This window comes from Pygocentrus nattereri, chromosome 7, assembly GCF_015220715.1.
Source record: "Pygocentrus nattereri isolate fPygNat1 chromosome 7, fPygNat1.pri, whole genome shotgun sequence".
Classification (NCBI taxonomy): Eukaryota; Metazoa; Chordata; class Actinopteri; order Characiformes; family Serrasalmidae; genus Pygocentrus; species Pygocentrus nattereri.
In genome coordinates, this window is record NC_051217.1 from 45,343,905 (window position 1) to 45,364,468 (window position 20,564).

Consider the following 20,564-nt stretch of genomic DNA (forward strand, 5'->3'; position numbering starts at 1 on the left):
TGGACAAACCAAAACACCCCCTGGAGGACAGTATATCTTGTTTGTTTACAACTTCAGAGCGAGAAAATGTCCTGAATGAAGCAGGTGGGACGAGTACGCTGCTCACTGGTTACAGATAAAAGCAAATTTAAGGCTTTTATTATCTGATCAAGCAAAAGAGTGAGTTAGCCTTAACAGTGGTGAACAAACTAACTGTGAGGTACATTACCTGTGAGCCGGTGTCTGAATACAATATAAAATCATTTATACGTTGCCTCGGCTCTGAGTGCTCACGCAATGCATGATGGGCAACGCGCCGTTTAGTGTCTCCCATCTAAAACTGCAGCCCGGAGCGTCCAGGACACGTTTTCCTCATTTTCATAGCTCAGCCATGAGACCTGGAGGAGGTTCAGTGGGTTGAGAGACGTTTTGGGAAGATGTATTTGCTGAAAATATTTGGGTGACTACTGACTTTCACTGTTGGTTGGTTTCACTGTTGGTTGGTTGGTTTTGGTTTGTTGGTTCGTTTTACTGTTGGTTGTTAATGTGGTTTCTACCACTGTCCTCTATGAAAACTCAACAAACATGATCTGAGGCTCCGGCAGTCCAAATGTGGCTGGACAGATCGGCTGTCTGGGGGGGGGGGGGTGGGGGGGGTTTAAACCATCGCGTTAAAACGCACAGACACAGAAACGCGAAGGCACCGTAAAGGAATCCGGCTTCACCCCCGCTCTGCTGAGGGAGGGATACAGGTGTGCTTCAGGAACGTCCTGCCTGCGTTCTGCGCGGGATGAAGTGGACGCTGAACGCGTGCTGGTTCTCCACAGGCTGCTGGGACAGGTTGTTGGTTTGGGGGATGTTCTCCACGGTGCAGCCTCGCTCCAGACACACAGAGTAACGGGACAGCAGAGTGACCAGGACGGACTTCATCATCACCATGGCGATGTGTTTCCCCACACAGGAGCGAGGGCCTGAACCGAAAGGCTGGAAGAAACGGTTTGGGACCTGGGGGAGAGAGGGGGGGAGGGGATGAGAGAGAGAGAGAGAGAGAGACAGAGAGAGAGCGAGAGAGAGAGAGAGAGAGAGAGAGAGAGAGAGAGAGAGACAGAGAGAGAGCGAGAGAGAGAGAGAGAGAGAGAGAGAGAGAGAGAGAGAGAGAGAGAGCGAGAGAGAGAGAGAGAGAGAGAGAGAGAGAGAGAGACAGAGAGACACAGAGAGAGACAGAGAGAGAGAGAGAGACAGAGAGAGACAGAGAGAGAGAGAGAGACAGAGAGACACAGAGAGAGACAGAGAGAGAGAGAGAGAGAGAGAGAGAGAGAGAGAGAGAGAGAGAGAGAGACAGAGAGACACAGAGAGAGACAGGGAGAGAGAGAGAGACAGAGAGAGACACAGAGAGACAGAGAGAGAGACAGAGAGAGAGACAGAGAGAGAGAGACAGAGAGAGAGAGAGAGAGAGAGAGAGAGAGAGAGACAGAGAGAGAGAGAGAGAGACAGAGAGAGAGACAGAGAGAGAGTGACAGAGAGAGAGAGAGAGAGAGAGAGAGAGACAGAGAGAGAGAGAGAGACAGAGAGAGAGACAGAGAGAGAGTGACAGAGAGAGAGAGAGAGAGAGAGAGAGAGAGACAGAGAGAGAGAGACATGGACCCGAGAAATTCGTGTTACTGTTTATAGTTTTTCTGTTTATCTGAATTATGAATATGAATTTATTCTAATGTATATTGTGATAAACTCACTGCTGGTTAAAACTTTACTTAGATGCCCTAAAACTTTCAGACAGTGCTGTAAGCATCGATGACTGATTGACTACGTCTGAGATTAGAGGAGAACAATCTCCCCCTTCACGTCTCCGTACTGTACAGCAGCATTGCTGTGTTATTACTGTACTGCAGTGTTTATTAATAGGTGTCGTGTTTAAAAACTCACTGTTTTCTCAAAGTTGTCCAGGCTGAACTGGTCGGGGCTGCTGAAGAATTCTGACCTGTGCATGTGGCCCACGTTCAGGATGATGTTTGTGCCTTTGGACACCTGGTAGCCCTCGATGACGTCATCGTCCAGCGCCCGGCGCATGATGAAGTCCACAACGGGGTGGAACCGAAGGGACTCGTTAATGAAGCTCTCGAGGACGCAGAGCTGGGAGAGATGGGAGTGCTGCAGCTTTCCGTCGCCTACATGAGAAAAGGGCAGAGTGAGGAGCGACAGCAGTGAATGGGTCCAACATGCAGCCACTCAGACTGGATATACGATCAGAAACTGGCAGGATTATTCATCACACTGCGGTCATTCACGGCGCTTCACTAATGATGAAATATAAAGATTATTCTAATTAAAACCAAGGAGCAAAAAATCAAAGCAGGACAGAAATGAAAAACAACAGATTTTAAAAGATCAAACAAAAACTGGAAAAATGCTGGAATTTCAAGCATGATGACGTTTTATACAACCATTTATGGGTCATTCTACAGAAACGTCCACTGTCTGTCCGCTGGTGTTACTGACCGTCATCGGTGTTCCACATAATAAAGAAAACACCAGAGACGTTTTTAATGATCAACGCATTTTACAGAGCATCAAACCACATGCGGTCAATCAGGGAACGTCCACTAAAATATGGAATTTAATCCATTTGTGTTTCTATTTTTCCACAGTGACCTCAGAATAAAGTCGGTCACACCAGTGACGTCAGCTAGAAGCTTCATATGAGATCAGGAGCTGAATGAGAAGATCTCTGAGAGCTGAGAGACACAGTGGACTCACCATGAGCTTTTCTCCATAGATCCTCAGACAACAGGTCAAAGGAGGTGGAAGTGACGTCATCGGCGTGACTTTTATTTCAAAATAAGAGTTTTTTTGTTATTTATATTTTATATTTTATAATATTTATTTGGCATTTAAAGAATGTATTTCATAATCATGTATAGATTACTGCAGAAAAACGTTTTCTACTTTACAGTTTGGGCTCCGCCTTCACACACGACTGTGAGGACGAGCTCTTGTGCTGCGTGGAGTTCTGCACGACTGATTTAAACCCTGACATGTTTTTCCAAGTAAACGCTAGGGACACAGAAACGGACGTTTCAGTAGAATGACCCAAACGTTAAAAAGCCAACATTTCACAGCAGTAAACACCAGTTTTTAACAAATTCAGAAAAAAACGCTGTAATTTGAAGCATGATGCCGTTTTTTATTTGCTGCATATGAAGTTGTTCTAAAAAGCCTGAATTCCGGATCCAAAAACTCCTTTATTATAGTGATGTGAAGTCATCCTGGAGAAGAACACGGAGCTAAAAGCTTTCGGCCCAGATAAATAGCAGCGTATTATTTCCACAGCTGCCTTCTGCACAGTGCTGTGTGTGTGTGTGTGTGTGTGTTGAGGTACCTGTCACTGTGTGGATCTCCTGCAGGATCCGTAGCTCTACGTCCGGATTCTGCTTCAGCAGCAGCAGCATGAAGAACACGCTGATGGACAGAGTGTCCGGCGCTGCAATCACCATCTCCAACACGCACTGCCTCACGTTCTCCGCCGTCAGCTCACCGTGACTCTACACACACACCCACGCGCACACACACACACACACACACACACACACAGAGTGAGCCTCATTCTGCACTGCACATGTTACCTTGCCAAGTCAAAGTCCAATATATCTAATATTCCTCACTATGAGACAGTTTAAATAATATTACACCATAATTCTTCTTATTTCTAGACATTTTAGTTTATTAAAGTTTTACGTAACGATTCCACTGCCAGATAATTTTACTTCCTTTAAGCGGTGTTTTTAAAAACAAGTAAAAAATTGCCTCTGCAGTGAGAACAAATCAGCTGATCGAATGATTAAAAACGTTATTGATTAGTAGTGCGTCCTGCTATGATGGACGGTTTGGAGACTGTGGCTCTGTCTAAAAGACAGGAGGCTGAGCTGGAGGTGGCGGAGATGAAGATGCTGAGATTTTCGTTGGGAGTGACCAGGATGGACAAGATTAGAAATGAGCAGATCAGAGGGACGGTGAAGGTGGAGCAGTTTGGAGATAAAGCCAGAGAGGCCAGGTTGAGATGGTTTGGACATGTGTTGAGGAGGAATAGTGGATATATTGGGCAAAGAATGTTGGAGATGGAGCTGCCGGGTAGAAGGAGAAGAGGTGGACCTCAGAGAAGGTTTATGGACATATATCCACAACATGTTTGGAAGTCAGTTTAATAATCTTAGTAATTGCTTGCAGCGATTTCACCGGGGAAACACCGGGTTTACTGGCTGATTTAATTGAAAAGGTGCTGTTTTTGCAGTGAACGGTGTCGTTTTCACAGTATTGCTCTCTCAGCGTGACGTGTGCAGGCTCACCTGTGCGAATATGAGCTCTGCAGTGAAGTTGAGGTTGTCGAGTTTGTCAGCCTGAAGCAGTTGAGATCTTTTCTGCTCTATCAGCTCCTCGATGGCGTCCTGCAGCTCCTGACTGGACATCACACACACCATCAGACACACAGCGCTCACCTCCTTCCCACCTGTTTGACTTCCCTACACCACCAGCTTCTCTTTACAGACAAAACATTATAGACTCACTGCCCACTTTATCAGCTCCACTGACCATTTAACTGCACTCTGTAGTTCTACAGTTACAGACTGTAGTCCATCTGTTTCTCTGCACCCTGTTCCTCAGTGGTCAGGACCCCCAAAGAGCAGGTATTATGTGGGTGGTGGGTCATTCTCAGCGCTGCGGTGACACCGACATGGTGGTTAGGGGTTAGTCAGACACCTCAGTGTCGTCGCTGGACTGAGAACCAAAAATATCCAGCCAGCAGCGTCTGGTGGGCAGCGTCCGGTGGGCAGCGTCCGGTGGGCAGCGTCCTGTGGGCAGCGTCCTGTGGGCAGCGTCCTGTGGGCAGCGTCCGGTGACCACTGATGAAGGACTAGAGGATGACCAACACAAACTGTGCAGCAGCAGATGAGCTGTCGTCTCTGACTTTACATCTACAAGGTGGACCGACAAGGTAGGAGTGTCTAATAGAGTGGACAGTGAGTGGACACAGTGTTTAAAAACTCCAGCACCACTGCTGTGTCTGATCCACTCAGACCAGCGCAACACACACTAACACACCACCACCACGTCAGTGTTACTGCAGTGCTGAGAATGACCCACCACCCAAACAGTACCTGAGGGTCCATGGGGGTCCTGACCACTGAAGAACAGGGTAACAGAGTATCAGAGAAACAGATGGACTACAGTCTGTAACTGTAGAACTACAGAGTGGAACTATGTGGTCAGCGGAGCTGGTTAGTGTAAATAGGAGGACGTGGTTTTAATGTTAGGGCTGAATGACCGCACAGTGAATGATGGGTCACTCACGCAGCGTTTCTGTGTCTGTCGTGCAGCCACTTCAGTCGGAAGTAGATATCCGGTTTGATTAGTACTGTCTGCCAGGTTTCAAAATACTTATGGATTTTGGACAAAAGATTCTGCTCTGTAACACAAACAAACAAACAAACAAACAAACAAACAAACAACACTTATTAATATGTACCTCTATGTATTTGGCATTATGTACAATGTATTTCTATGTAATTACAATGAAGGCTGTGTGAGATCTATAAACTGTACATGATATATATATTTATAAAAACATGATGTTATTGATTATCATTGGAGATTTATTGTTGTTTTTATTATTGTTTTACATAATATTTAATTATCTACGCTGTTAAAAATCATTTCTCTTTATAGAACCACTAAAGGGTTCTTTGCATGGTGGAATGATCTTTAAAACTGAATGTGTTGTATGGTTCTACGTGTTCACGGTTCTATGAAGAACCACATTATCATTATATTCCTATCAGAGTTCAGACGTTTGTGTTACATCTCCTTATCTGTTCTCAGAGAGATGGACATGCATCGCAGGTCATTTCCCTCCATCAGCTCACTTTACATCAGCTACAGATATTGTGTGATATATTATCAATATTTAACCTGTTCATATCAGATTAATCAGAGCTGATGTGTGTATGTGCCACTGACCGTTGAGAGGAACGTCCAGGAACAGTCTGTTGGAGATGTCCACCACGATGCAGCGGAGAAGATTCAGGACGTCCACCTGCCCCTGCGCATCTCTCAGGTGAGACAGGTCGTCCAGGTGTGAGTTTGTGGAGGAGGTGCAAATCTCCAGCGTCCTCTGCAGCCCTGGACCCGTTAGAGCTGACACACAAATCACACGCAACAAACATAACAGTGCTGCTTATGTCAGAATAACTAGTTTAGTTAAAGGGGAATCACACCTACTTTTCAAAATTGCTGCATAATTAAACTGTTAAGATGTAAACAGAGCCGTTCACAGTGGTGGTGATGGGAACCAGACGTCCCTCTAAAAGCTCCTACAGAAAGTTCCTACATGAACTGGTTCTGAATTCACTGCCTGATGACTGAGACGCTGTTTTATGAGAGTTTAGAGAACTTCAACTCCATTCATGGTGGAGGGAGACATGCAGGGCGCTGTGCGGCAAAATAGTCCCCAAAGAAAACTCATTATTCCAGATTTTCCACTGTTTTCCATCATCAGCATTCCAGATAAGCTCAGAAGACTCATGTAGGTTCTCTGGTGGTTCTGGATGGTGAATAAAGTGTCTATATCTGTGTTGTAGTCATGGCGACGCCTGGTTCCCATCAGCACCACTGTAAAGAAATGAGTTTGTAAGTTTCTCCATAGTCACGTCTCTAAATCAGATGTGTGGTTTACCTTTGGCGAAGAAGGTGCGGACCTTCTTCCACAGAGCGATGTTAGAGTTGAAGATAATTCCCTGCTCGTGCATGCCGAGGCACTGCAGGCCCGCTCTGCTGCCGAAGCGAGAGGTGTACTGAGAGTGCTTCAGGACGTGATGCACCGCAGACGGTCTGGAAAACCAGCAAACAACAGTAAACAACAGTAAACTAACAGTAAACAACAGTAAACTAACAGTAAACAACAGTAAAAAAAACAGTAAACATTAAAAACACATGCTCAGGAGGTAATTTATGTAACAGATGGGAAGGCACTACTATTATATTATTATTCAAAATTTCACTGCTAATGCTTAACAGCATGTGAATAATAATAATAATAATAATAATAATAATAATGACGACAGCAACACTAAGTGCTAGTGAACAATTAATATTTGCATAACTATAACTGTGGCTAAACTAGTAACAACTTATAGAATATAGAATAATAGAATATATATATATATAAATAAACTTCATACCCCAGCAACAGAAAATCAATAAGAGATAATCCAAATGATTTTCATTTTCATGCACATTAATGTGGCAAGGTTTATTTTTTAGCCCATTTCCACTGGTGCATTTTTATCCAAGCTATTTGCTCATTAATTATTTATAATTAATAATGGCATAATTATTTATAACGTACTTTAACAACACTTTTCAATTACAATCAGTGCCTTTACATGCACTCAATAATCCCATCATAACCAGATTCCTGCAGTTATCCGATTATTTAAAGGGTGGTCATGTAAACATCATACTCCGATCTAGATATCGATTAAGAAGTCTGATAAAGAGGCTGGATTTCAGCTCCATAGTCAGTAAACTTTTACTCTGTATGTTCATGTTTTCAGTTAAAGTGTCACAAAGTTCAAATAAAACCGAGTCGGAGTTTTACGTTGCGTTTACGTCACGTCTTATTCTGTGAGTTTATTGGCTGGTTTCAAAGTAGAAATCTGATTACTGTCTGACTCCTGTAGATCTGGAGTTTCAGATTATCTGATTACTGTCTGACTCATGTAGATCTGGAGTCTCAGATTATCTGATTACTGTCTGACTCCTGCAGATCTGGAGTTTCAGATTATCTGATTACTGTCTGACTCATGTAGATCTGGAGTCTCAGATTATCTGATTACTGTCTGACTCCTGCAGATCTGGAGTTTCAGATTATCTGATTACTGTCTGACTCCTGTAGATCTGGAGTTTCAGATTATCTGATTACTGTCTGACTCCTGCAGATCTGGAGTTTCAGATTATCTGATTACTGTCTGACTCCTGTAGATCTGGAGTTTCAGATTATCTGATTACTGTCTGACTCCTGTAGATCTGGAGTTTCAGATTATCTGATTACTGTGTGACTCCTGTAGATCTGGAGTCTCAGATTATCTGATTACTGTCTGACTCCTGCAGATCTGGAGTTTCAGATTATCTGATTACTGTCTGACTCCTGTAGATCTGGAGTTTCAGATTATCTGATTACTGTCTGACTCCTGTAGATCTGGAGTTTCAGATTATCTGATTACTGTCTGACTCCTGTAGATCTGGAGTCTCAGATTATCTGATTACTGTCTGACTCCTGTAGACCTGGAGTTTCCCCATCATCTGATTACTGTCTGACTCCTGTAGACCTGGAGTTTCCCCATTATCTGATTACTGTCTGACTCCTGTAGATCTGGAGTTTCCCCATTATCTGATTACTGTCTGACTCCTGTAGACCTGGAGTTTCCCCAGTATCTGATTACTGTCTGACTCCTGTAGACCTGGAGTTTCCCCATTATCTGATTACTGTCTGACTCCTGTAGACCTGGAGTTTCCCCATTATCTGATTACTGTCTGACTCCTGTAGACCTGCAGTTTCCCCATTATCTGATTACTGTCTGACTCCTGTAGACCTGGAGTTTCCCCATTATCTGATTACTGTCTGACTCCTGTAGACCTGGAGTTTCCCCATTATCTGATTACTGTCTGACTCCTGTAGACCTGGAGTTTCCCCATTATCTGATTACTGTCTGACTCCTGTAGACCTGGAGTTTCTCCATTATCTGATTACTGTCTGACTCCTGTAGACCTGGAGTTTCCTCATTATCTGATTACTGTCTGACTCCTGTAGACCTGGAGTTTCCCCATTATCCGATTACTGTCTGACTCATGTAGACCTGGACTTTCCCCATTATCTGATTACTGTCTGACTCCTGTAGACCTGGAGTTTCCCCATTATCTGATTACTGTCTGACTCCTGTAGACCTGGAGTTTCCTCATTATCTGATTACTGTCTGACTCCTGTAGACCTGGAGTTTCCCCATTATCCGATTACTGTCTGACTCCTGTAGACCTGGAGTTTCCCCATTATCTGATTACTGTCTGACTCATGTAGACCTGGAGTTTCCTCATTATCTGATTACTGTCTGACTCCTGTAGACCTGGAGTTTCCCCAGTATCTGATTACTGTCTGACTCCTGTGGACCTGGAGTTTCTCCATTATCTGATTACTGTCTGACTCATGTAGACCTGGAGTTTCTCCATTATCTGATTACTGTCTGACTCATGTAGACCTGGAGTTTCCCCATTATCCGATTACTGTCTGACTCATGTAGACCTGGACTTTCCCCATTATCTGATTACTGTCTGACTCCTGTAGACCTGGAGTTTCCCCATTATCTGATTACTGTCTGACTCCTGTAGACCTGGAGTTTCCCCATTATCTGATTACTGTCTGACTCCTGTAGACCTGGAGTTTCAGATTATCTGATTAATCACATAATCAGAAATAGAACATGAAGGACATTGTGGACCATCAAAGGCTAAAATCATCTTAAATGTTGGTCTAATATTTCTCATTATGTGCTTTCTTTTAGATTATTATACCTTTGTTTTACTTATTTTAAGAAGCTGAATCAGTCAGGCAGATAACGTGCAGGATGTAATGTTTCAAAGACGCTGACATAAAAAAAAAACAAACAAAAAAAAACAACATTGTTAAAATTTCCAAACATACAAACATACAGCTCACTAATCCAGTGCAGAGCAGTCCTTAACATTTAAGGCAAGGGAATGCAGGAATATGTATATTTTAATATCAGACCGTTTCCATTGGAAACCTGGAGATGTGAGGTTTGGTCCCTATGTTCTTTCCTTCAAGGCTTTTCTCTACACTGTCCCTCTCCTGCTCTCCGATCTTGTAACGCTGGACTCTAGATGTTCTACCATGTGTGGCAGATCTTTCAGCGCTGCTGCCCCCAAACTCTGGAATTCTCTACCTTCCACTCTTCGGAATTTCTCTTCTCTGTCTTCCTTAAAATCCCTGATAAACACCTTCCTTTTCCCCTCTCTGTAGGCTTAGATTTTTTATTTGATATTATGTAAAGGCGCTATATAAATTGGACTTTTATTATTATCATTATTATTATTATTATTAAGTATTATTATCTCCCAACAGCAGTGATATATTCCTCTATTCAGCCTAGAACAGTTTAGCTCTGCCCATTTAGGCTTAAGCAATGGAGAGTGCTGCAGTCTGGACAACAAAGCCAATCAGAACAGAGCTCATCTGCATATATCAGTCTCAAAGCCATTTAATTCTGAGGAATGAAGAGGCTGAAATATGTTCATCTAAAGACACAGCACCGTGTGAAAGTCTTAGACCCCCAAGACACGTTTTCTAAATATCTTTATTTGTGTAGTTTGTGTTTATTTGCTGAGAAAAGTGTTAATATTTGAATAAACTAAATGTATAGAATATTAATTAATAATGATTATATGTATAAATAAATAGTAAACAGTGAAGTTCTGGATGTTGGATTGTGTGTTGACCCATCTCCAAGCCTCTCCTCCTCGAGGAAGCCCAGTATTATATGTAGTTAAAAAGCAGCTCCTGGTTTGACCAATCAGTGCTCAGTAAATTGAGCTCATGATGTCATTGATGATATTAACGAGTCTCTGTGGCGGCTGTGAAGGTGTCCAGGAAAAATATGGACCCGAGAAATTCTTGTTACTTTTTATTGTTTTTCTGTATATCTGAATTATGAATATGAATTTATTCTAATGTATATTGTGATAAACTCACTGCTGAGGTCAGCTGGTTAAACATTTGATTAGATGCCCTAAAACTTTCACGCAGCGCTGTGTGTGTGTTCCCTTAATACATCAAGCCATATAAACACCATAAATGGGAAAAATATAATGTAGGAAGATCAATAAAAAATTAAGATAGGCCTAAATTTAGGCTGAATAATTGTCTAATATTCTTTCAGCAATCTCACAATCAGAAATATTACTCATGTTAACGGCATTAAAGGTGATTTCACTGGCTGATGTGTCTCTGTGGTGTTTCTACCTGCTGAGGATGATGGTCTCCTCTCCGCCGATCCAGACCCGCGCGATGTCTCCGTATTTCTGGTTGTAGTAGTTGCTGGCCGTGCCGATCCCAGTCCAGAGAAAGCGACAGTAGGAGAGCAGAGGGCCCACCCCCAGACAGAACGAGGGTCCTAACACACAAACACACGAAGGAAAACAGGGTTTCGTTTTACAGACGTCTCCTAAAAACCACCTGGAACACTGCACTAGAGACATATGGGACGATATTTAAGCTTTTATATGTCAGCATTAAAACACAAAATCAAGCAATATTGTTCAGAGGGAATTTGCTTCCAGTGCACTTCAGAAAATCTGATTTCACCGAAGTGAAAACAGAAAAACTGACAATTATGAACTAAATGTGAATGACGGAAATGGAACCGAGGAAAAAAGCAGAGCCTTTACTCCGCAATACCGGAGCATCACTTCTACTAAAGTGCATTTGTAATAAAAGGTATTTTCAAATGCTAAACATGATGCTTTTATTATTTCTATCACTACTATTATTATTACACTGCTCATTAACCCAAAGATGATCACAAAGGTTCAAAACATAAACGTGAAATAGCACAAAATTCAAAGAAGAATCTGTAGCTGTAAAAATATCAGTTTAAATACTTAAGGGAACATAACTGTCCTTTAAATTTACATAGAGTGGAAATTTATAATGAACCTTGACAAAAAGCACAACAATATTTGCATATTAAGCAGTGCTGGACAGTAACTGAGTATCTGAGTATCTGAGTAACTGAGTATCTGAGTATCTGAGTAACTGAGTATCTGAGTAAATGTAATTAGTTTCTGTACTTTAGTATTTTTGGTGTATCTGTACTGAAGTTTCTCCGTTCTGGACTTTTTCCTTTCACTCCACTACATTTCAGAGTCTAATATCCGACTTTTTCCTCCTACATTTTGAGAAATCTGTCGTTCCTTTTGGTTTCTGTGTGTATAAAAACGTAACATGTCAAAACGAAAGAGGCGCAAAGCCAGAGCACCAATCAGGGCCCAGCGGTCACTTTGTTTAGAGCTGGTTTTGACCTGTTGGTCATACCGACCCAGTGCAGCACGCGGTTCAACGTCAGCGCAGCAGCGTAAAACTTTGGGAGAGTCTGTTCAACATAAATGATGAACTAACCTAACTTTGTGTAAATAGAGCTCAATATAGAAATATGTCCACATATGCAGTCGAGACTGACGCGGCTTTTTTCTGAATTTCTACAAACACCAGTTCATTTTATAGTAAATGAGTTTGGGCTGGTTTATGTTTATGAACAGACGCCTACAGATCAACATAGTAAAGGAGCTCATCTGTGATCCTGAGTTTAAAGCCAGTTTTTATTCAACTTAAACTTGGAACTAAGATGAATTAAGTTAATTAAAGTTTTAGTACTTTTACTTTATACTTAAGTACATTTGAAGGGAAATACTTTAGTACTTTTACTCAAGTGGAGGTCTAAAGGGAGGAACTTCTTCTGGCAACAGCCAGAATGACAGATCCCTCTCATCAAGCCAACGTCAACATATTGTCCCTTTGGAACGATAAGGTTCTACCTGTGTACTGAGCAGTTCTGAGATGTTGGATTCCAGGCAGCAGAACTGATATGGGAACTCTTTTTATGCAAGGAAATGACAGACACTCTAAATTTACTCTAAACATATAAAATCTATGTGCTGTCAGATTCATAAGTGTCTTTTTAGAGCCGTCAAATGCAGATAGAACCTTTTAATCCTGAGAACTCGCTTTCTGCCTGGGGTTATAAGGTTCTATCTGACAAAACATGACAAGAAGTGACGATTTTCAAGGAGGTTTATACTCATAATTGGCTTTAAATCATGGATTTAGTGTCTACATTATCAAAACGTTCAATTTGATGTTTTATTTTAACTCTATTTCTTCTTTATAATTCATTAATTTCTCATTTGAGGACAAATCATCTTTTTTTCTTATTCCAAGGCACAAAGGCACTGCATACAGGTCAGTGCTAAATACTGTGTCCAGTGTAGAGGCCAGTTTTAGGTAGCAGCCGTTAGTTTAAGTGTCCTTTAGTTTAGACAGGAAACAGCTACTGTAATAAATGGATGATGGATGGAACCTTTTTGTTTTAAAACCCAGCACAGAACAGGAATATATGAGCGTCTAGAACCCTATATATTCAGCCAGACGATGTAACAGCAAACAGCCACAAACAGGCGCACAACAGAGAAATGCCTGGAAAACAGTCGCTGCTCATACAGTAGTTGTATGTGTGAATGTCACCTTTGTAAGCATCTATAAACACAGTTATAACATGCTATAATGCATTGATAAGGCATCAAAAACAGGGCTATAAATATTTATAAAAATGCATCAAACGTTATAGACATGCTTATTATGCATTATGCAGTATACACACACACACACACACACACACACACACACACACACACACACACACACACAGACACAGACTCACACACACACAGACACAGACTCACACACACACACACACACACACACACACAAACACAGACTCACACACACACACACACACACACACACACAAACACAGACTCACACACACAAACACACACACACACACACACAGACACAGACTCACACACACACACACACACACAAACACAGACTCACACACACACACACACACACACACACACACACACACACACACACACACACACACACACACACACACAGAGAACCAAAAAGGGTTATGCTACAGATATGATCCCGAGGTTGTGATAATAGAAGAACCCTTTTTGGTGCCATATAGAACCTTTAGAGAACTTTAGAGAATTCTAGTACACTGTAAGTAGAAAGTAGACTCTAGAACAGTCTAAATGGGGGAGAACATTCTACAACATCTCCATCAATCTCAGCATGCAAAGAACCATTTAACCATGCAAATGGTTCTTTGAGAGCTATGGTTCTATATAGAACCATTTTCTGTACTAAAGAACTCTTGAAGAACTATCTTGTTAAAGAGTGCCAGCTTTGTTTATGGCCACTGCACTGCGGTTCTGTATTTATGAATGTAATAAGCTGCATGAGGTACTAACAGCGGTCATGGGTCGATGCAGAACCCTGATTACAGTAAATACAGTAAACACAGTGCTGTGATTATTTTTCAGTGCATTACTGTAAATCTCTGCAGCCTCACTCACCTGGCATGGAGCACCTTTTCTCGGTACGGTTCCACACGGCAACCAGCATACACACACACGCCAGCAGCATAGTGGTGGTCCCACACACACTGTCCCCCTGCGTGGTGGTCCCATTTCGGGCCGGTACCAGAAACAGCTCCATCACCGCCTGGCCGAGACGCACGGGCTTCAGCGCTCGCTCACACGACGGGAAGAGCTCGGGCGCCATGGAGACCCTGGGCGAAGTCCTGCTGCCCAAGTGCCGCTCTCAGGGCGCTTTTATACCCGCCTGCAGGAGTGAGAGCAGGTCATGGGAGCCCGAAAGCCAAAACAAAAGAGGAGACTTTCAAACAAAGCCTGAGGAACCTTGAAGCTCGGCCTGCTGCCAGCTGGACGCGTCCTTGAGTATCAGCGAAGGTGTGTCCAGGAACCCAAAGAGTGCAGTAAAAACGCTGGAATTCACTGAAACACAGTCTACAGGCTCTGCAGGTCCTTAAAGCTCTCCAACTAACGCCAACGCGCTGATGTTTGCAGAACGTCCAGAAAAAGAACTGACAGGAGAACAGTGTGAATGGCAAGGAGAACATTCCAGACCAGTGTGAGAAGGGAGAACATTCTAGAACAGAATGTGAATGCGGGAGAAATTCTAGAGCAGTGTGAATGGATAGAGAACGTCCTAGAACAGTGCAAATAGAAAGAAAAATCTAGAACAGCGCAAGTGACAGAGAACATTCCAGAACAGTGTGGAATAGGAAAACATTCTGGAACAGAGTGTGAATGTGGGAGAAATTCTAGAGCAGAGAACATTCTAGAACAGTGTAAATAAAAAGTGCACTTCAGAACATTCAAGAACTGTGTGAATAGAGGGAGAACCTTTTATAACAGTGTGACTAAGAGGAGCACGTCCTGGGACAGTGTGAAGGGCAGAACATTTCAGAATTGTGTGCAGGAAGGGAAAGACGTTCTAGGACAGCGTGCCTGGGGGTAGAACGTTCTGGAAGTTCAGTGCAGAATGAGGGACTGTCTGAACTCCTACACGCTACGAAAGAACCGCGAGGAACCAGGCGGTGTGTGTGCAGAGACGGCTGTACAAGTACAACAGCACAGATTCCTCAGTGTGGAGGGTGTGTGAGATGGTTTCTGTCGGCTGTGTACGTAATCCCCACCCCCACCCTCCTCTGCCCCCCTCCTCTCCCTTTCACCTCTCCCCTCTCTCTCTCCTCTCCCTTTCACCTCTCCCCTCTCTCTCTCCTCCTCCTCTCTCTCTCCTCTCTCTCTCTCTCCCCTGCTCCTCTCTCTCCTCTCCCCTGCTCCTCTCTCTCTCTCTCTCCTCTCCCCTGCTCCTCTCTCTCCTCTCCCCTGCTCCCCTCTCTCCTCTCCCCTGCTCCCCTCTCTCTCTCTCTCTCCTCCCCTCTCCCCTGCTCCTCTCTCTCCTCTCCCCTGCTCCTCTCTCTCTCTCTCTCTCCTCCCCTCTGCTCCTCTCTCTCTCCTCTCCCCTCTCTCTCCTCTCCTCCCCTCTCTGCTCCTCTCTCTCTCTCTCTCTCTCCTCTCCCCTGCTCCTCTCTCTCTCTCTCTCTCTCTCCTCTCCCCTGCTCCTCTCTCTCCTCCCCTCTGCTCCTCTCTCTCTCTCCTCTCCCCTGCTCCTCTCTCTCCTCCCCCCTCTGCTCCTCTCTCTCTCTCTCTCTCCTCTCTCTCTCTCTCTCCTCTCCCCTGCTCCTCTCTCCCTCTCTCTCCTCTCCCCTGTACAGCAGTAGAAACAGATTCAGCAGCGTTTACTAAACCATCACTGACACAACTAAATATTGCAGCACTGACACTGTAACTGTACAGACCATCCGCACGCAGATACAGACACATGTACATAGGTAGACGGACAGATAGATACATAGACAGATAGACAGACAAACAGACCAACAGACAAACAGCTCAACAGACATACAGACCGACCAACAGACAAACAGCTCAACAGACAGACAGACAGACCAACACACAAGCAGCTCAACAGACAGACAGACAGACAGACAGACAGACAGACAGACATCTCAACAAACAGATGGACGGACGGACGGACGGACAGATACGTTGGACAGATGAAGCGCAGAGTAAAGCGCAGAAACAGGCTTTTCAGGATAAAAGGATTCATCGGCCTTCACTAATAACGCTTCATGAATTTGTCGTAATGCTCTCCAATGTACTTTTTTACATGTAGTGACGTTTGACGATTTATTCTACAGACAGACCTTTAACCCTAACTGCGTCACAAAACTCACACAATGTGGGGGTCCTGCCAGAATATCTGAGGATCTGGAATGCCGTGTTTCTTTCTCAGACATGTTTAATTCATAAGGGAACAGAATGTCCCTCAGAGCGACTCGGACGCTGTGAATAACTCGATTGTGTTTTAGAAATATTTCAGAAAGTCCAGTTACGGGTCGCCGGCGGCAGAACTGGGACAAAACATGATAAACAGATATTGTCAGATATTTCAAAATGTTGAGCTCCATAAGATCATGAGATAATAATCTAACACGCTTTAATCTACACTCATGGGGTGGTCAGTTCTGGATCACTTCAACTCATCCCAAAGGCCTCTTCAGAGAACACAGTTCCGCTGCCCACAGCCCCAAACCCCTCGAGCCCATGTCTGGCATTGGACATGGAGAACTTGGGCATGCATAAGTGCTGACTTGGCAAATAAGTGATGTTAAAGCATTATAGAGCCAAATATCTGCATATTTTTATACAACCCCATTTCCAAAGAAGTTGGGAGCCAGGACTCTTAATACAGAGCAATGCAAAAAGGCTTGTACATTTGTATAATTTAAAAAAGAAACACCTGGTGGTTGATTGACAGCAGGTCAGTAACATGACTGGGTATAAAGAGCGTCTCAGAGAGGCGGAGTCTTTCAGAAGTAAAGAGGAGGAGGGGTCACCACTCTGTGAAAGACTGGACCATCAAATAGAGCAACAACTCAAGAAGAACGTTCCTCAACATAAAACAGCAAAGAGCTTCTGCTTTTCATCATCTACGGTGCAGAATATCATTAAAGACTCAGAGAATCTGGAGAAATCTCTGTCTGTGAGGGACGAGGCTGAACACCAGTATCTGCTGGCCGTGATCTTTGGGCCCTCAGGCAGCACTGCATTAAAAACAGACATGATTCTGTAGTGGAAATCACTGCATGGGCTCAGAAACACTTCTGAAAACCACTGTCTGTGAACACAGTTCATCACTGCATCCACAAACGCTGTTAAACTCTAAAACACAAAGAAGAACCCAAATATAAACAGGATCCAGAAACGCTGCCACCTTCTCTGGGCCTGAGCTCATTTAAAATGGACTGAGGGGAAGTGGAAAAGTGTCCGGCGGTCCGACGAATCAACATTTGGAGACTGTGTTCTCCGGGCTGAAGACCACTCAGCGCACAGTTCAGAAACCAGTATTCATGATGGTTTAGGGGGCATTAGTGCACATAGCATGGGTGACCTGCTCACCAGGGAAGGCTTTGTTTATTTCAGCATTCAGTATATATTTTTCAAACAACAATAACATTTCAGTTTCAGCATTTCATCTTTTGTCTTTGTACTATTTGCCTTTAAAAATATGGCTTACATGATTTGCATATTGTTGCATTTTGTTTTTATTTACACTCTGCACAGCGTCCCAACTTTTTTGGAAATGGGTTGTATGTTAAAGACATCCAAATGCCTTCATGTAGGAAAAAAAAACAAACAAACCAATTCAGTACTAATTTAGTACGACCCCTTTAGGGAAATCCATCCATGAATTTTAGAACAGCTAATTGTCCATCCTGATCCCGTCAGCTGCCTCAGAGGAAGCCGATGGTGTTAGAGGAGCGTTTATCCAGACGCAGTGGGAGGAACAGTGTTTCTCCTAGTCAGAGCCAGACTTCAGGAGAAGGAGTGGAATGTTACTGAGATTAATGCTGATAAATCGGCTCAAAAGCATCGTTATGCAGCACAAGTGTACACCTGACTTCATGACCCCACCAGTAGGCCATGAGCTCAGGACCGAAAGCAGAGGCTACATCTTTTCCTCAAAGCTGAAATAACACTAAAGAAGATCTGAACAAAAGCTATGAACGTGTGTCCAAAGGGTTCTTTGAGTATTCACGGTTCTATACAGAGCGGTTTACTTTACTACACCTGCTGCCGCTCTTGGATTTGTTTAGGTTGGGGAGCAGTGTGGAAATCAGCCTTCAGACTTTTTGTGTTATGTTTTTAATAATATGTGTTTTAAAACTATGAAATGGTGTAATATAATGAAAGTCAATCGATTTATATTAGTGTTGACATCAGCAACTTTCCGTTAAATTTAAGTGATAATAAAATATTTAATCTTACACATTCAAACACAAACGCAGGCGCAGAGCGAACGGTCAGGATCTGCACTTTCCACAGTTTCTACGAAGAGCTACGAGTCTGAAATTATTCACATAAGTGTACAGCGTCATTTTGGTATGTCACCCATGTTGGTGTGTGGAAGTTTGACACTGGGTGGCATTTTAAAGCTGCGTTGCGATGGATGGAGCCAGAATAAAGACCCCCCCCCACCCCCCACCCGCCACCCCCACCACCCTAACATCACCACAAGCAGACAACATGCTGAGTGCTTCCTGCATTCACTCAGTGACCCACAGCCTGGAGCTAAAAAGCTCCTCCTATTATCACTCAATAGTCCCATTCCACCTTTATAGTAAACTCCAGATTGTTTGGGCTGGAATTTTAATGGAATTTCAGTGATTTTTCAGAATCATCTGCATAATTCAGTGTATGAGGTGTAAACAGAGATTCAGAGGGTTTGGTGTGAAACGCTTCAGACGTCTTTACAGTGGTGGTGATGGGAACCAGGCGTCGCCATGACTACAACACAGATATAGACACTTTATTTACCATCCAGAACCACCAGAGAACCTACACGAGTCTTCTGAGCTTATCTGGAATGCTGATGATGGAAAACAGTGGAAAATCTGGAATAATGAGTTTTCTTTGGGGACTATTTTGCTGCACAGCGCCCTGCATGTCTCCCTCCACCATGAATGGAGTTGAAGTTCTCTAAACTCTCATAAAACAGCGTCTCAGTCATCAGGCAGTGAATTCAGAACCAGCTCATGTAGGAACTTTCTGTAGGAGCTTTTAGAGAGAGACGTCTGGTTCCCATCACCACCACTGGGGACGACTGTGAACACTTTTTGGGCTTTAATGAAGAAAAAACTATTGAGATGACTTTATTACATAATTTGTTACATGATAAGTAAGCATTATCAAAGAATTATGAAATCAGAAAATCCCTGTGAGGCTCAGGCGCAGAGCAGAAAACTACGGCGGATCTGTTCTATGCTGTTCTGACAGGACCTGTCAGCCAACTTCAGATCAAAAGTGTAACTGGGATCTACAGAAATGGGTCAGTGTTGGAGGAAAGGAGGGAATCTCCGTGTTAACGCGCAGCGAGGCCGGAGCTGTCTGCACGCTTTTCCTGAGGGAAGGATTCAGGACTCAGACTGGACTGTGCTGTCATTTCACATTTGGAGATATTTGGGTCAAATCACCTCCGTTGCTCTGAAACTTTGACCGTTTGGTCAAAAAGTCTTCGTTTCCTTTTGTTAACTATAAAGGAAGTGTAATTTGGAGTGATGCTATGAAAGTACCACACTTGGTTCCCTAAAGAACCTTACAATGGATGGTTCCTTAAAGAATTGGATCTGTAAACCAATTAAAGTTGCTCCTAGAGCCGTGCATCTAGAAGGTTCCAGGTTCAGGTGGGTCAGAAGTAATGCATAAAAAGAGCATCTACACTCTTTAAAAAGACGGTTCTCCTAGGATTCCTTAGTAAAGACAATGGTTCTATTTAGAACATGCTTTGCATGCTTAAATGGTTTGCATGGTGAAATGGTTCTTCAGACTGATGGAGAATGTGCTATACGTGGTTCTATATAGCACCAAAAATGGTTCTTCTACTGTCACAAGCTTGAAATAATAACAGTCTGTTTTTCTTGCTTTGAAAATGGTTCTATATAGAACCATATACACCATGCAAAGGCCCATTCAAGCATGCAAAAAGTTCATGTCAAAGAACCGTCTTCTTTTTAAGAGTTTAAACATGACATTATAAAGCAATTGTAAAAAAAAGGTTCCTCAAGAGTTCTTTAATAAAAACGATAATTCTATAATAATAAAGGGTTCTCTGCATGGTGAAATGGTTCAGACTGGTGGAGAATGTGTTGTATATGGTTCTATGTAGCACTAAAAAGGGTTCTGCCATTGTTACGATGCCAAGCTTGCCACAACCGAAGAACCTTTTTTGGTGCTACATAGCACCC

General features: G+C 43.2%; 1 protein-coding gene across 1 annotated transcript in view; it reads right to left on the minus strand.

The window, feature by feature from the left end:
* LOC108440581 (aromatase) overlaps positions 1-14,484 on the minus strand; it is a 14,515-nt gene extending 31 nt beyond the window's left edge. The window contains exons 1-9 of the mRNA XM_017719508.2: positions 14,245-14,484; positions 11,063-11,213; positions 6,704-6,858; positions 5,989-6,165; positions 5,323-5,437; positions 4,320-4,431; positions 3,356-3,518; positions 1,903-2,144; positions 1-984 (exon numbers count right to left, since the gene is read on the minus strand). The exon at positions 1-984 is cut by the window's left edge and continues 31 nt beyond it. Of these exons, the coding sequence (XP_017574997.2) occupies positions 739-984; positions 1,903-2,144; positions 3,356-3,518; positions 4,320-4,431; positions 5,323-5,437; positions 5,989-6,165; positions 6,704-6,858; positions 11,063-11,213; positions 14,245-14,452 (1,569 nt within the window). The 5' untranslated portion in view covers positions 14,453-14,484 and the 3' untranslated portion in view covers positions 1-738. The remainder of the gene's footprint in view (positions 985-1,902; positions 2,145-3,355; positions 3,519-4,319; positions 4,432-5,322; positions 5,438-5,988; positions 6,166-6,703; positions 6,859-11,062; positions 11,214-14,244) is intronic.
* Between the last annotated feature and the right edge of the window lie 6,080 nt (positions 14,485-20,564).